Genomic DNA, 16081 nt, shown 5'->3' with positions numbered 1-16081 from the left:
CCAGGCAAGGGAGTATTCCATAGAATAAAAGGGCAGGGATGGAAAATGGGTTCCCTGACAATTAACTGAGTGAATTAGAAGACTGGAGCATTTCTTAAAAGGGGAAAGTAGCCCTGATGTTCAAGGAACCAAACATTACTGTAGCATTTGGTGAAGGACAGTTAAGATGGGGAACAGTTTCGTCCCCCAGGCCGTGAGACTGCTGAACACCCTGCCACCACCCAGGTCTCATCACGTATGAAGCGCCAGTAGCGTTCTACTGTTTACTTTTTAACCACTGTCACAAATGCGGCTCATCTAAATAAATAAATAAGTAGTTAATTTATTTGCGGCAATATTACTTTCTGTGTTGTGTGTGGGTTACATGCACTGTGTTGGGCACCTTGGTCTGGGGGAACACTGCTTCGTTTGCTGGTGTGCATGTATACAGTTCAATGAGAATAAACTTGAACATGAATTGAATTCACTTTATTACGTACATCCTTCATATACCTGAGGAATAGAAATTTTTATGTTACGTCTCCGTCTAAATGTGCAATGTGCAATTTATAGTAATTTATAATAAATAGTATGTACAACAGGACAGTCAATATAACATAGAAATACAACTGTATCAGCGTGAATTAAACAGTCTGATGGCCTGGTGGAAGAAGCTGTCCCGGAGTCTGTTGGTCCTGGCTTTTATGCTGCAGTACCGCTTCCCGGATGGTAGCAGCTGGAAGTTTGTGGTCGGGGTGACTCGGGTCCCCAATGATTCTTTGGGGCCTTTTTACAGTCCTGCCTTTGTAAACATAAACATTCCGTCTTTGTAAACATCCCCCGTGGTCAATCTGGCTGCCGTGATAAAGAACTCCACAGCCTTACCACCCTCTGAGAGAAGAAATTTCCCCTCACTTCCTCTAAGTGCCTTGTTCACATTTTGAGTTATCCCTCACTCTAAACACCACAGCAGTCTTTCACCTCTTCTTTTATGATGTTTGCTCACTATTCAATCCATGCAGACAAAATGGCACAGCAAGTGCGTTACCTGCGTCACTGAACTCATCTTTCACCTGCATCGCATCACCTTGTACAGCAATCCCACCACACAGATTCTCCATTGACTGCAAAGACAAACAAGGTGAATTAGATTTTATTAAAGGATTGATAAATACACCAATTGGTTGAGACACGAGACCGAAGCAAACCCTCAGCTTCTGCCAGATCAATCCCATCGATCCCACTGTTCAACAGTAATAGGGAGCACCGCCCTACAAAGATTACAAGTGCAGTTATGGCCGAGTATTCCTCACCTCAGAGAGCAGAAGCAGGAGATATTCCCAGGTAAAAAGCCTCTCACTGAATCGGAACCAGCTACAGCCTGCAGGCCAGGCCGCTCACAGCCAAGGCCTGTTTTGAGGCGTTGGAACCAAGCTTAGCACTCCTGAGGTCAGAAGCAAATAAACTAACTCGTAATCCACATCCACTGAGGTCACTGGTAAAGACTGGAACTGGTTACCTGAAGCCTCTTGGTTTCTACAGGAGCAACGTTCGCTTGGGTGAAGCGGGAGAATATAACTGGCACTTGTGAGCTGCATCGCACTCCACAACGACGAGATACAATAGAGGGGAGCAACGAGGGAGGCACCATTTTATCTTTACAAGAATGTAAAACACTTGAGGAACATCTTGGCCAAACCAGGCTGTAGTTCACTTCCTGTTGCTCTGGCCTTAAAGTGGAGATTGTGAAAGGACACAGTGTAATAGTGCTGGGTAGATGTGGCCCTGGAACTGCGTTCGTCAGCCAGCCGAAGAGGACAGTTTGTTGACTCTGACATGAACATTTAACGCACTGAAACTTCACTGTGACAAAATGCTCAAAGAAGCAAAAAGAACCCAACTTCTCAATAAGAAGTATTTTAGGCAGAAATCAAAGAGTCATAGAAAACAGAAACATGCACAGATGAAGTGGATACACCCAGAGACCGTTCCCCAGGGCAGAAATGGCTAATATGAGAAGGCATAACTTTAAGGTCTTTGGAGGAAAGAATGTTAGATGGCATTTATTTTCCACAGAGTGGTGGGTGCATGAAATGTACTGTCGGGATAGTGGCAGAGGCAGATATATTAGGGGCATTTCGTAAACTCTTAAATGCACATGTGGATGATTGGAAAATGGAGGGCTCTGTGGGAGGGAGGGATTAGATTGATCTCAGAGTAGGTTAAAAGGTTGGCATAACATCATGGGCTGAAGGGGCTGCACTGTGCTGTGATCCCCTATGTTCTGTGTTCTAAAAACAGGCCTTTCGGCCCAACTCGTCTATGCTAAACAAGATTTCCATTTAACATAGTCCCACTTTCCCTCATTTGACCCATATCTCTCTAAACCTGTTGTTCCCAACCTTGTTTATGCCATGGACCAATACTATGAAGGACTCCAGGTTGGGAACCCCTGCTCTAAACCTTTGCCTTCAATGCACCTGTCCAATGCCCACTATGCTATACTCAATAGACTATAAAATACCTGGGGCTCTCAGCTGTCTGTTCTCAGCCATTGCCAATGGGAATATTTCAACAGAGTTCCAGAGCTGGTGTCACATCCAGCCACCATCTGGATCTTGCCCCTCTTGCCAGTACCCTGATTTTTTTTTAACTCCACTTTTGGAGCAGTCTTCCAGCGAGACAATGTTTTCCCTCGTGGTAGCCACTTGTTCCTTCACAGGATGTGGACACATTGTCAACATTAGATTTCATGTCTAACTGCCCTGGACTGAGGAGGCAACCACGAGCCCAGCATGGGTGGGTCAGGAGTCACATGTGCTGTCTGGGTAAGGACAGCCGATTTGCTTCCCCGAAGGACGACACAAAACCAAATGAATCTTTACAGCAATCTTTGTAGTGATCGTGGACGTCAAGAAGAGGAAATTGGAATCGGCGGTGGAAAGGGTGAACAGCTTCTAGTTCCTGCGCACCAACATCTCAGAGATTTTATCCTGGGCCCACTGCATTGATGCAATCATGAAGATGGCACACCAACAGTTGTACTTCATTAGGAGCTTGAGGAGATACCAAAGGTGTTAGCGGATTTCTACAGGTAGAACATTCCGACTTGGTGCATCACTGCTTGGTATGGAGATGCCAATGCACAGGATCAAAAGAGACTGCAGACAGTTGTAGGCTCAGTCAGCTCCATCACAAACACAACCCTCCCCATCACTGATGACATTTACAAAAGGTGGTGTGTCAAGAAGACAGCATCAATCATTAAGGACCCATCTGTTCCCTATCCATTCTGACATGTCAGTCTATGGCCTCCTCTATCTGCCATGATGAGGCCACCCTCAGTTTGGACTAGGATACCTCCTATTCCATGTAGGTAGCCTCCAACCTCTGATCTCAAACCTCTGCTGCCTTGCGGCTACATCCGCTCCAACTTCTGGCAACTTCTTCATCCCTCTCCCTTCTCTCTTCAATTCCCCACTGTCCTCTTACCTCTTCTTCTCACTTATCTATCACCTTCCTCTGGTGCCCCTCCTCCTTCCCCTTCTCCCATGGTACACTCTCCTCTCCTATTAGATTCCTTCTTCTCCAGTCCTTCACCTTTCCCACCTGTCACTTGCCAGCTTCTTCTTCCATTCCCCCTTCCCCACACACCTGGCTGATCCTATCACCTTCTGCCTTTTTCTCCTTCCCCTCCCCCGACCATCGTTTTCTAGCATCTTCCCTCTTCCTCTCCTGTCCTGATGAAGGGACTTGACCTGAAACATCGATGCTGCCTGGCCTGCTGAGTTCCTCCAGCACTTTGTGTGTGTGTTGCTCCAGAAACCCATTGCCTGAACGAGCAGCTCAACGTGCCATGACAAATGTTCCTATGGACAATTGGCCATACAAATGTGCTGCTGCCCTGATATTAATGTCCATTATACCTGCTCTTTCTCGGCTAATGCAAATGTCTGATGCGAATCAATTTTATTTATTTCACAAAATCTGCAGATGCTGGAAATCTGAACAACACACACCAAGTGCCGGAGGAGATCAGCAAGCCAGGCAGCGTCTATGGAAAAGAGTACAGTCGACGTTTCGGGCCAAGACCCTTCAGCAGGACTGGAGGAAAAAAGGTGAGGAGTAGATTTAAAAGGTGTGGGGGGGTGAAGTAAGGGAGAGAGAAACACCAGGTGATAGGTGGAACCTGGAGGGGGAGGGATAGAGTAAAGAGCTTGGAAGTTGATTGGTGAAAGAGAAGGCGGCCATGGAAGAAAGAAAAAGGGGGGAGGAGCACCAGAGGGAGGCGATGGGCGGGCAAAGAGATAAGATGAGGGAGGGGAAAGGGGATAGGGAATGGTGAAGTAGGAGAGGGGGGTGGGAGGTATTACTGGAAGTTTGAGAAATCGATGTTCATGCCATCAGTTTGGAGGCTACCCAAATGGAATACAAAATGTTGTTCCTCTGACCTAAATGTGGCCTAATCAGAACAATGGAGGAGGCCATGGATGGCCATAACGAAATGGGAATGGGAAGTGGAATTAAGATGGTTGGCCTCTGGGAGATCTCGCTTTTTCTGGCAGAATTTTATTTATTTATTTAGCAATACAGCGCAGAGTAGGCCCTTCCGGCCCTTCAAGCCGTTGCCCTAGCAACCCCACAACCTTGATGAACTATAACATAATCGTGGGACAATTTAAGATGACCGATTAACCTACTTGGTGCGTCATTGGACTGTGGGAGGAAACAGGAGCACCCAGAGGAACCCACGTGGTCACAGGGAGACCATACCAACTCCTACCCAGTACGTCTGAGAACGGTGGGAGGAAACCGTAGCACACAGGGGAAACTCGCGCATGCGACGGGGAGGACATACAGAGGCTCCTTACAGATGATGTCGGAATTGAACTCTGAACTCCGATGCCCTGCGCTAACCGCTACGCTACCATGGCGCCCACATTTTTATTTAGAGATACAGCGCGGAACAGGCCTTTGTGGCCTAACAGGCCGGGCTGCCCAGAAACCCACCTACTTAACACTAAGCTAATCACAGGACAATTTACAATGACCAATTAACCTACTGGCTTCGAACTGTGGGAGGAAACTGAAGCTCACTGAGGAAACCCACGTGGTCACGGGGAGAACGTACAAACTCCTTACAGAAGACATCGGAATTGATCTCCAAATTCTGACACCAGGAGCTAGAGCAGTGTCGTACTGACTGCTATGCTACCATGTTGCCCCAGTCTGTGCCTATCACGAGCGGAGTCAAGGCCAGGATCTGTACTGCCTCAGTACCTCCCCTAATGACTGGTTATTGTTTGGGAATGTCCAATGGTCGACAGAAGAGGAAGACAAAATGAAATTTCACCACCAAAATGTTTTGCAAAATAGAAACCTCGAAATTCTGCAGAATGAAAACTCAAATCTGACTGTGAAGTATGACTCTGCTTTGACTAAGCCAGGTTGTTATTTAATTGCTTTGTGGATGTTAAAAATTTCCATGGGGTCATTAGGAGGTCCTGAGTTTAAAACCAACGACAGCGCACCAGGGAAAATCTGATTTAATATGGAGATGTAAACTTTGGAAGATGGCACGCAGATCTGATGAATTCAACTACAACCTGAACGCCAACTTTACTTAAACCATTCTTCAAGACACTTGAGCAGGAGTAAAATCCCCCAGGCACACAAATTATAAAGCTCTTTCAGAAATTAATTCCTAACAATTAGACGAAGAGCTTTTCAGAAGTGGTTTGTGTACACGCGCAACGGTTCTTGTATAACGCGGATCCATTCCGTCAACTCACCCTGGACTTATCCACCAGTGGTAATGATAACAGGGTGCTGCTGTCCACCTCGCCCATGAGGAATTCCGAGACACTGCCAAAGAGGAAGCAATAATTATAGCAGTTGACAAGCCTCAATTTATACATTTCTATTTGTTTTCAAAAGCAAAAATTTCCTCTTACGTATTCTCGTTCAATTACACACCAAGCAGTTCAGAAAGGCCTTCAATCTAAGTCTAACAAATATTTCTTCATAACCAATTATCAGGGAGAACCCAAAGAGTAGCATACGCTGACTTGTTCCCTGAATCCTTTCTTTCTGCTTCAAGGGAAGGAAACCTATTGAAAGGTCTAGACAGAGTGGATGTGGAGAGGAACTTCCCTATAGTGGGGGAGTCCAGGACCAGAGGACACAGCCTCAGAATGGAAGGACATCCATTTAGAACAGAGATGAGGAAAAATTTCCTTAGCCAGAGGATGATGAATCTGTTGAATTTGTTGCCACAGATTGCTGTGGAGGCCAAGTTAAAGGGGATATTTAAAACAGAGGTTGATAGATTCTTGATTAGTAAGGGTGTCAAAGGTTATGGGGAGAAGGCAGGAAAATGTGGTTGAGAGGGAAAGTAAGTCAGCCATGACTAAATGCCACAGCAGTCCCAATGACTGAATGGCTTAATTCTGCTCCTATGTCTTATGGACTGGTTTAGTGCTCTTCAGTCAGTCCTTTCCTCTGAAATCGGCACCTGAAATAATCCAGATGAAAATGCAGATGCTGGAAATCTGAAGAAAAACCTAAAATATGTTAGAAAAATTCAACAGTTCAGGCAATGTCTGTGGAGAGAAAAACAGGGCAGAATTAGGGTTGTGGGATGAATCATATTTCTCACTAACTTATGACCAGAGGTTTTGGAAAGTTATAACCAGTGGAATCAAACCTCACATTGAGATGAGGAAATGAAAAGCCAAGAGGATTGGCACTGTCTAGAGTAATGTTCCGCTCATCCACCATCTGGAAATGTATGAGGAGTGTTTGATGGCTCTGGGACTGTAGTTTAGAAAAATGAGGAGAGATCTCATTGAAACCCATCGAGTATTGAAAGGCCTAGATAGAGTGGACGTGGAGAGGATATTTCCAATAGTGGGGGAGTCCAAGACCAGAGGGTACAGCCTCAGAACACAAGGGTGTTCCCTTTAGAAGAGAGAGGAGCAGGAGGAATTTCTTCACACAGACGGCGGTGAATCTGTGGAATTCATTGCGATGATTGGCTGTAGAGGCCAAATCATTGGGTACATTTGAAGTAGAGGTTGATAAGTCCTTGATTAGTAAGGGCGTCAAAGGCTACTAGGAAAAGGCAGGAGAATGGGGTTGAGAGGGATTATAAATCAGCCATGACTGAATGGCAAAGTAGACTCGATCTAATTCTGCTCCTATGTCTTATGGTCTAAAACCAATACTCATTGGTAGTCCTCTCTTCCCCCTTGCTGAATATACGGAAAATATGGCTTTCAGCGTAGACTACAGGGCTACCTCCATTGCCAGTTTTTTTTTAATGGAACCTCCGATTCTTCGTGTTACAAAATGTCAGCAGTGCAATTATCTTTTGGCGGAAAAATAATGTGAACAGTGTTCAAGTTTCCAATACACACTGAACTGACCCACAATAGATCTTCGGCTCCTCTATGATTAATTTTAGTGTTCTCTAGTGACAAAGCAATGGGCGTTCCACTAAAGATTACAGGTTTTAAAGTTTGTCACGTGTACATTTAAACATCAATCCATACAGTGAAATGTGTCGTTTATGTCAGTGACTATCACAGCCTGAAGGTGCGCTGGGGGTAGCCTGCAAGTGTCGCCACACTTCCGGACCAACACAGGAAGCCCAAAACCGACTACCCCGAACCCATTCACCTTTCTGGGATGTGGGAGGAAACCGGAGCAGTCACAGGGCACACATACACACTCCTCATAGACGGTGGCGGTAACTGAACCCCGATCATCTAGTTACTGCCGCTGCCAGAGGGAGGTGTCGAAGACTTGGGACTTGGTCAAGGTTTGATTAGCGTGGTTTGTGGATTTGTCTCAGCAGTTCATGTGGATGTGTTTCTGTTTTCTGAGTACTCCTTTTTTGTTGCTATTTTGCGTGATTTTGATCAGGATGGACTGGCTCAGCAGGCTGCAATCAACAAACTGAACTGAACTGAACTGAACTTTCCTAGTCTGCTTCAAGGACTCTGTGGTTTGATGTTTCATATTCTGTGTATTATGCACTTGACTTTTTGCTGTTTGCATGATTTGTTCCTTTTTTTGCATGTTAGCTCTTTGACATTTTCCTCGAATGGGTTCCATGGTGTTTCGTTAATCTGTGTTGTCTGCAGGAAGATGAAACTGAGGGTTGTATACGGCATACATACTTTGAACTTTTGAACTTTAATGGCCCTGAACTGTTGTAGGTGATGTGACTACAAGGAACCATAGCTGAGCCACATCCTGCTCTCGACAGTCATGCCATGTAGCGATCACAAGTATTGTTCTGATCAGGTGAGGGGTTTTTCAAGTGCATACGCAGCAACAGCAGGATTTCAGTGCCATTTCCCAACACACCAATGCAAGAAATCTTAATTAAAAACTACTTGCATTCCTGTGGTGTCTTTACTGGGCGGTACAGTAGTGTAGTGTACAACATTTTATAGTACCACTGACCCGGGTTCAATTCCCACTGCTGTCTGTAAGGAGTTTGTATGTTCTCCCCGTGACTGCATGGGTTTCCTCCGGGTGCTCCAGTTTCCACCCAAAGACATGTACACCAAAGTTCCTAAGGTAGCACCTTTCAGACCCACGAACACTACCATCTAGAAGAATGAGAACAGCAGATACCTGGGAACACCACCACTTGGCAATCCCCCTCCAAGTCACTTATCATCCTGACTTGGAAACATATCGCCATTCCTTCATTGTCGCTGGGTCAAAATCACGGAATTCCCTCCCTAACAGCGCAGTGGATGTACCTACACCTCAGGGACTGCAGCAGTTCAAGAAGGCAGCTCATCACCACCTCCCCAAGGGCAACTAGGGATGGGCAATAAATTCTGGCTTATCTGACGACGCCCATGTCCCATAAATGAAAAAAAAATCATACCAGTTGGTAGGTTAACTGGTCATTGTAAACTGTCACGTGACTAGGCTAGAATTAAATTGAGGGATTGTAGGGGGCATGACTCAAAGGACCTATTCAGTGTTGTATCTCAATAAATAGTGTCTATAAAAAGTATTCACCCTCTTGGAAGTTTTCATGTTTTATTGTTTGTCATAGGAGATATAAATCGTTCACTTTTTGACACTGATCAACAGAAAAAGACGCTTTTGTGTCAAAGTGAAAACAGATCTCCACAAGGTGATCTAAATTAATTACAAATATAAAACACAAAATAATTGATTGCATAACTATTCCCCCCCTTCAATATGACACACCAAATCATCACTGGAGCAGCCAGTTGGTTTTAGAAGTCACACAATCAGTTAAATGGAGATCACCTGTGTGCAGTCAAGGTGTTTCAATTGAATATAGTAAAAATACACCTGTATCTGGAAAGTCCAACCGCTGGTGAGTCAGTATCCTGGCAAAAACTACAGCACAAAGACAAAAGAACACTCCAAGCAACTTCACGAAAAGGTTATTGAAAAGTACAAGTCAGGAGATGGATACAAGAAAATTTCCAAGTCACTAAATATCCCCTGGAGTACAGTTAAGTCAATCATCAGGAAATGGAAAGAATATGGCACAGCTGTAAATCTGCCTAGAGCAGGCTGTCCTCAAAAACTGAGTAACTGTGCAAGAAGTGAACTAGTGAGGGAGGCCACCAGGAGACCTATGACGACTCTGGCGGAGTTACAGGCTTCAGTGGCCGAGGTGGGAGAGTCTGAACATACAACAACTGTTGCCAGGGTGCTTCACCAGCCGCAGCTTTATGGGAGAGTGGCAAAAGGAAAGCCACTGTTTGGGAGCGGAGAAAATCTCACATGAAATCTTGAATAGAGTTTGCCAGAAAGCATGTATGGAGACTCTGAAGTCAGCTGGAAGAACTCTTTATGGCCTGATAAAACCCAAGTTGAGCTTTTTGGCCATCAGACTATGCGCTATGTTTGGCATAAGCCAAGCACACCATCACTACTGGGAAGCATGGTGGGGACTCCATACTGTGGGGATGCTTCACTGCAGCCGGCCCTGGAAGGCTTGTGAAGGTAGAGGATAAAATGAATGCAGCAAAGTAGAGAGAAATCCTGGAGGAAAACCTGATGCGGTCTGCAAGAGAACTGCAACTTGGGAGAAGATTTGTGTTCCAGCAAGATAATAAACCCAAGCATAAATCCAAAGCTACACAGGAATGGCTTAAAAAGAACAAAGTGAACATCCTGGAGTGGCCAAGTCAGAGTCCAGACCTCAATCCATTTGAGTATTTGTGGCTGGACTTGAAAGGGCTGTCCATTCACGATCCCCACGCAATCTGACAGAGCTTGAGCAGTTTTGTAAAGGATCGGGAAAAATAGCAGTATCATAGCAGTATCCAGATGTTTAAAGCTGATAGAGACCTATCCACACAGACTCAAGGTTGTAATTGCTGACAAAGGCACATCTACTAATTACTGACTTGAAGAGAGTGAGTAATTATGCAGTCAATTATTTTGTGTTCAATAATTGTAATAAATTTAGACCAATTTGTAGAAATTTTGATTTCATTTTGACACAAAAGAGTCTTTTTCTATTGATCAGTATCAAAAAAGCCAAATTAAATCCACCATGATTCAATGTTGTGAAGCAAGAAACATGAAAACTTCCAAGGGGGTGAATACTTTTTATAGGCACTTTTTATACTTTTTATGTACTTTTTATATGTATGAATGATTAAACAAACATACAAACATATGTCCCTATCAGAGTGAGTCAAGGAGTATTGTTTGTTGACTTCTAAAAAATTATTTGCATGATTTGTCCTCGATGGGCCAAATGGCCTAATTCTGCTCCTATATCTTATGGTCTTATATTTTCATATACACTCTGTGGCTACTTTATTAGGTACACCTGCTTGTTAATGCAGATATCTGATCAGCCAATCATGTGGCAGTAGCTCAATGAATAAAAGTACACAGACATAGTCAAGAGATTGAGTTGCTCTTCAGACCAAACATCAGAGTGGGGAAGAAATGTGATATAAGTGACCTTGACCGTGGAATGATTGTTGGTGCCAGACAAGGTGATTTGAGTATCTCAGAAACTGCTGATCTCCTGAGATTTTCACACACAACAGTCTCTAGAGTTTACAGCGAATAGTGTGAAAAACATTTAAAAAAATCCAATGAGTGTTAGTTGTGTAGGCAAAACTGCCTTGATAATAAGGTAAAACAGAGGAGAATGGTCAGACTGCTTCAAGCTGACAGGAAGGTGACAACAACTCAAATAAAGATGTGTTACAATAGTGATGTGCAGAAGAGCATCTCTGAACGTACAACACACCAAACCTTGAAGTGGATGGGCTACAGCAGCAGAAGACCACAAATATACACTCAGTGGTCACTTTATTAGGTACAGGAGATGTTTAATAAAGTGGCAATTATATCAAAATAAACTGTTGATGATAAAAAATATTTGTAAGAATAAATCGTGCAATGCATTTTCATTCTTGCGTTCAATGTGTTAAGTAGTGTTTTATTAAAACCAATAGCACAGCTGCTCCTTGGGGTGGCTCACTACGACAATAACTGAGGGTTTCCTCACCCAACCCAACCCCTCCCTCTCCAGTAGGACCCTACGTGGTGGCCCTTCCCCGCCGAGACCTTGTGGCGGCTGCACCAGGTCTCAGTGCATCCCTCAGCATGCACTCCTGCTGAACGTGCCAGTCAGCAGGATTCCTCCACGGACATCTCAGTGGGCAAGCAGACCAAAAGCAGAGCTCAGCGTTTCAATGCAGGCAATGGAATCCCATCTCAGGGAACAGCCATCACGGTCCGTACAGCACATAGAAGAAAGGAGGCCAGATTAGCAGGAAATCTGCCTGTTTACACTGCAAATGGTTTGAACATCTCCAGTACACAGCCTCACACCTCCTCATCGTTAAGAATTGTCACTTGATAATTTGGCCACAAACTCCACTTCCTGCCTCTACGTCAGTCCTCAGTTCTTACCAGCCACTTCCTGCAAACAAACTGAAAACACGAAGCAACGCACACACAAAATGCTGGAGGAACTCAGCAGGTCAGGCATCATCTATGGAGGGGAACAAACAGTTGACATTTTGGGCTGAGACCCTTCTTCAGGTCCTGAAACTCTGACTGCCCCTTTCCTCCATATGGGCAGCCTCACTTGCTGAGTTCCTCCGGCACATTGTGTGTGTTTCTCGAGATTTCCAGCATCTGCAGAACCTCTTGTGTTTACGAAAACACAAAAGCATGCATTTAAAAAAAAATCAATGTTTTTAAAATCCAAAAACTATTGAAACGTTTTAAAGCCACCTACCTTTCTGGTCTCTCTCCCTGCACCCTTTAATGGCTTTTGAAATGTTACTTCCTAATCCAACCTTCAGGTGAAAGGCCCAGTAGTCTAGAAGGCTCTGGACTCATTATCATCAGCCTGTCCCTCAACGAGTCAATAGGACTACCCTCTATGAGGGTCGGCTTCCTCACCCGATCCGCAGATGAACCTAATGCTAGTACCAATCTGTCTGCTGGAATTAACCACATTTTGCACTTCCTCTTGTACACTTGCTGGTGTCTACTTACTTTCTGAATGTAATTGAAATGGGAGACTGTCGTTTGACTTGTGTTAATGGGTTCAGATCTTGAGGTCAAAAGCTGACAGAAATTAAGCAGAGACAAATACTGAAACACCTTAGGCTGGATCAGTCCAACAGTTAGAAGAATCTAGCAGAAAAAATGTTAAGCTACTCATTTGTTTGTTTGTGGGTGGCAGGATGGTGGAGATAGCCCTCTACCAAAATACCACAGTGCTGCCCAAGACATGAGCTTAGTGCTGTATGCTCTGTTCACATTAAGGACCATACATAGACAAGAAGGTCTGATTAAAGTTAACTGGTCAGGAGCAACACAAGAATGACATAAAAGGTTTCTATTAACCATTGTGGTGGGGTAGAGATACGTCTCCACCAAAGGAGGTGTAAGGCGCTCCTTCCCTCCACTAACCTGCAGGTCACCCTTGGGCAAGGTGTAGCACCTTACTGGCCCGCCCAAGCAGCGTGACGTGAAGCTGGTGATGGTCGTATGAGCAGCCGGTGCCTATCACAAGACCTAGTTATGCAACCACTGATGCCAGGCAGACAATCTCTGAAGAGTATTGACAATGGCCGGGGTCACCCGTCTTGTAAAGACGCTGCCTAGAAGAAGGCAATGGCAATCCACTTCTGTAGAAAAATTTGCCAAGAATAATCATGGTCATGGAAAGACCAAGATCGCCCACATCGTACAACATGGCACGTAATGAAGAGTTATTTATTTAGAGACACGGTGTGGAATAGGCCCTTCAAGTTGCCCACCCAGCAACCCCTGATTTAACCCTAGCCTAATCAAGGGACAATTTACAATGACCATTTAATCTACCCAGTACGTCTTTGGACTGTGGGAGGAATTACAGACTGTTTACGGAGGATGCCGGTATTGAACTCAGAACTCCAACGCCCCCCAACTGTAATAGCGTTACACTAACTACTACGCTGTCCTGTCAGCGACTTTCAGCAGCAAACCCAGCAAGTGCAGACGCAACGTACCGATTTTCGGTTACGAAACATTACTTTTCCATATTTATCATTAAACTGCTTGCAATTGCATTCAGGCATAGCACTTGCAAAAGGAGAAAAAAATACAAACGCAGTCTGCAGATGCTGGAATCTGGAGCAAAGAAAACTGCTGGGGGAGCTCAGCAGGTCAGGCAGCATCTGAGGAGGAAGTGGGCAGCCAGTGTTTTAGGACCAGCCAAGGTGAAGGGTCTAGATTTGAAATATAGTCCACAGATGTTGTATGGCCCATTCAGTTCCTCCAGCATTTTGATACTTGCACAAATATAAATTCAGATTGATATTATATTTATATTCATATCCCATTGTTCCCGCTAAGGTGAGCACATGTGCATGCACACACATCTTTTGCTACTAGCTCACAAAGGAATTTAAACTGCGCACAAAAGGTTGTCACCCTCTACCTCATTGGCATATTTCACAATCGTACACAATCACATTGCCTTTTCCGGTTTCTGATGCGGACGGTGCTGACAACGTGGAGTTTGCAATGATTTGTCTGCAGATTTTAGAACTGACTTATTTATGCTGTTTTTATTGAAGAAATTATTCAGTGCTCACATGTTGTTGTCACTGGGCAAAAAATTGCACAGCACAAGAGTTTTGTGTACACTAGTCATTACAAGTTAGAGGGAACATTGTTATACACATACATAAAATATACACAGATGGCAATGCATACATGGAATGAGCTTTCAGAGAAAGTGGTTGAGGCAGGTACAATTATTATACTTGAAGGAAACTTGGCATGACACATGGACAGGAAATGTCTTGATGGATATGGGCCAAACACGGGCAAATAAGAATAGCAACACACATCAAAGTTGCTGGTGAACGCAGCAGGCCAGGCAGCATCTGTAGGAAGAGGTACAGTCGACGTTTCAGGCCGAGACCCTTCGTCAGGACTAACTGAAGGAAGAGCTAGTAAGGGATTTGAAAGTTGGAGGGGGAGGAGGAGATCCAAAATGATAGGAGAAGACAGGAGGGGGAGGGATGGAGCCAAGAGCTGGACAGGTGATAGGCAAAAGGGGATATGAGAGGATCATGGGACAGGAGGTCCGGGAAGAAAGACAAGGTGGGGGGGGGGGACCCAGAGGATGGGCAAGAGGTATATTCAGAGGGACAGAGGGAGAAAAAGGAGAGTGAGAGGAAGAATGTGTGCATAAAAATAAGTAACAGATGGCGTACGAGGGGGAGGTGGGGCCTTAGTGGAAGTTAGAGAAGTCGATGTTCATGCCATCAGGTTGGAGGCTACCCAGACGGAATATAAGGTGTTGTTCCTCCAACCTGAGTGTGGCTTCACCTTTACAGTAGAGGAGGCCGTGGATAGACATGTCAGAATGGGAATGGGATGTGGAATTAAAATGTGTGGCCACTGAGAGATCCTGCTTTCTCTGGCGGACAGAGCGTAGATGTTCAGCAAAGCGGTCTCCCAGTCTGCGTCGGGTCTCGCCAATATAGCCAAATGAGAATAGCGTAGATAGGAATTTGACACTGCATGAACTAGTTGGGCCAAATGGCCTGCTTTCATGCTGTATTACTCTGTGACTCAACCATCAGGCTCCTGAACCAGTGCGGATAATTTCGCTCAACTTCAATTGCCCCATCACTGAACTGTTCCCACAACCTATGGACTCACTCATGTTCTTGATATTTATCTCCTGCTTGCTGGCTTAATTATTTACGTATGTATTTATTTATTTGCACTTGTATTTATATTGCACAGTTTGTTGTCTTTGTCACACAGGTTGTTCGTCCACCCTGTTGGGTGGGGTCTTTCATGATTCTATTATGGTTCTTGGATTTACTATGAGAAAACAAGTCTCAGGGTTTGTATGTACTTTGATAATAAATTTACTTTGAACTTAATGTTCACGAGAGACAGTCATGAGATGGCTCGACAAGCCTAGGGTTAAAACAGTAAAACAGGAAAGATCGGATTCAGTTCCTGAATTGTGACTCTTTTCCATACATGGTGCTGCTGCTAACTCGATCCCCGTGAATCTGTGATCTACTTACTTGCTGCTGAATGCCACCGCCATTGTTTCAATTGCCTTCTCAAACTCTTTTTTGTCATTTTCATTGTTGGATTCATAATGGAAGCCTAAAGGAGGAAGAAGCACACGTTTCAATGAGCAAAAATTCTGAGCAAGTGTTCCCGTCTGTTCCTCTCCATAGACATTGCCTGGCCTACTGAGTTCCTCCAGCATTTTGTGTGTGTGTGTTGTTCAAGCTTTACAGCATCTGAAAACGTTTATGAAAACGCGGAGCACCGCAGGGGAACGGAAAAGGCTGCAGAGGGTCATAATCTCGGCCATCTCGATCACGGGTGCAACACTCCCCAACACCGAGGACATCTTGAAAAGGTGATGCCTCAGAAAGTTGGCATCCTTCATTAAGGACCCCCACCAACCAGGACATGCCCTCTTCTCACTACTACCATCAGAAAGGAAGTACAGGAGCCCAAGGACACACAGTCAATATTCTGGAACAGCTTCTTCCCCTCCACCATCAGATTTCTGACCAGATAA

At 44.7% G+C, this 16081-nt stretch overlaps 1 protein-coding gene across 4 annotated transcripts in view; it reads right to left on the bottom strand.

Moving 5' to 3' along the window:
• LOC140188182 (rho GTPase-activating protein 45-like) overlaps window positions 1-16081 on the bottom strand; it is a 195964-nt gene that overhangs the window by 61026 nt on the left and 118857 nt on the right. For all 4 annotated transcript variants that reach the window (XM_072244192.1, XM_072244189.1, XM_072244190.1 and 1 more), the window contains exons 4-6: window positions 15570-15654; window positions 5772-5844; window positions 1028-1103 (exon numbers count right to left, since the gene is read on the bottom strand). In XM_072244192.1, the coding sequence (XP_072100293.1) occupies window positions 1028-1103; window positions 5772-5844; window positions 15570-15654 (234 nt within the window). The remainder of the gene's footprint in view (window positions 1-1027; window positions 1104-5771; window positions 5845-15569; window positions 15655-16081) is intronic.

The sequence above is a fragment of the Mobula birostris genome, chromosome 26 (genome assembly GCF_030028105.1).
Source record: "Mobula birostris isolate sMobBir1 chromosome 26, sMobBir1.hap1, whole genome shotgun sequence".
NCBI classification, from domain to species: domain Eukaryota; kingdom Metazoa; phylum Chordata; class Chondrichthyes; order Myliobatiformes; family Myliobatidae; genus Mobula; species Mobula birostris.
This window is presented reverse-complemented; position numbering and strand designations above follow the sequence as displayed.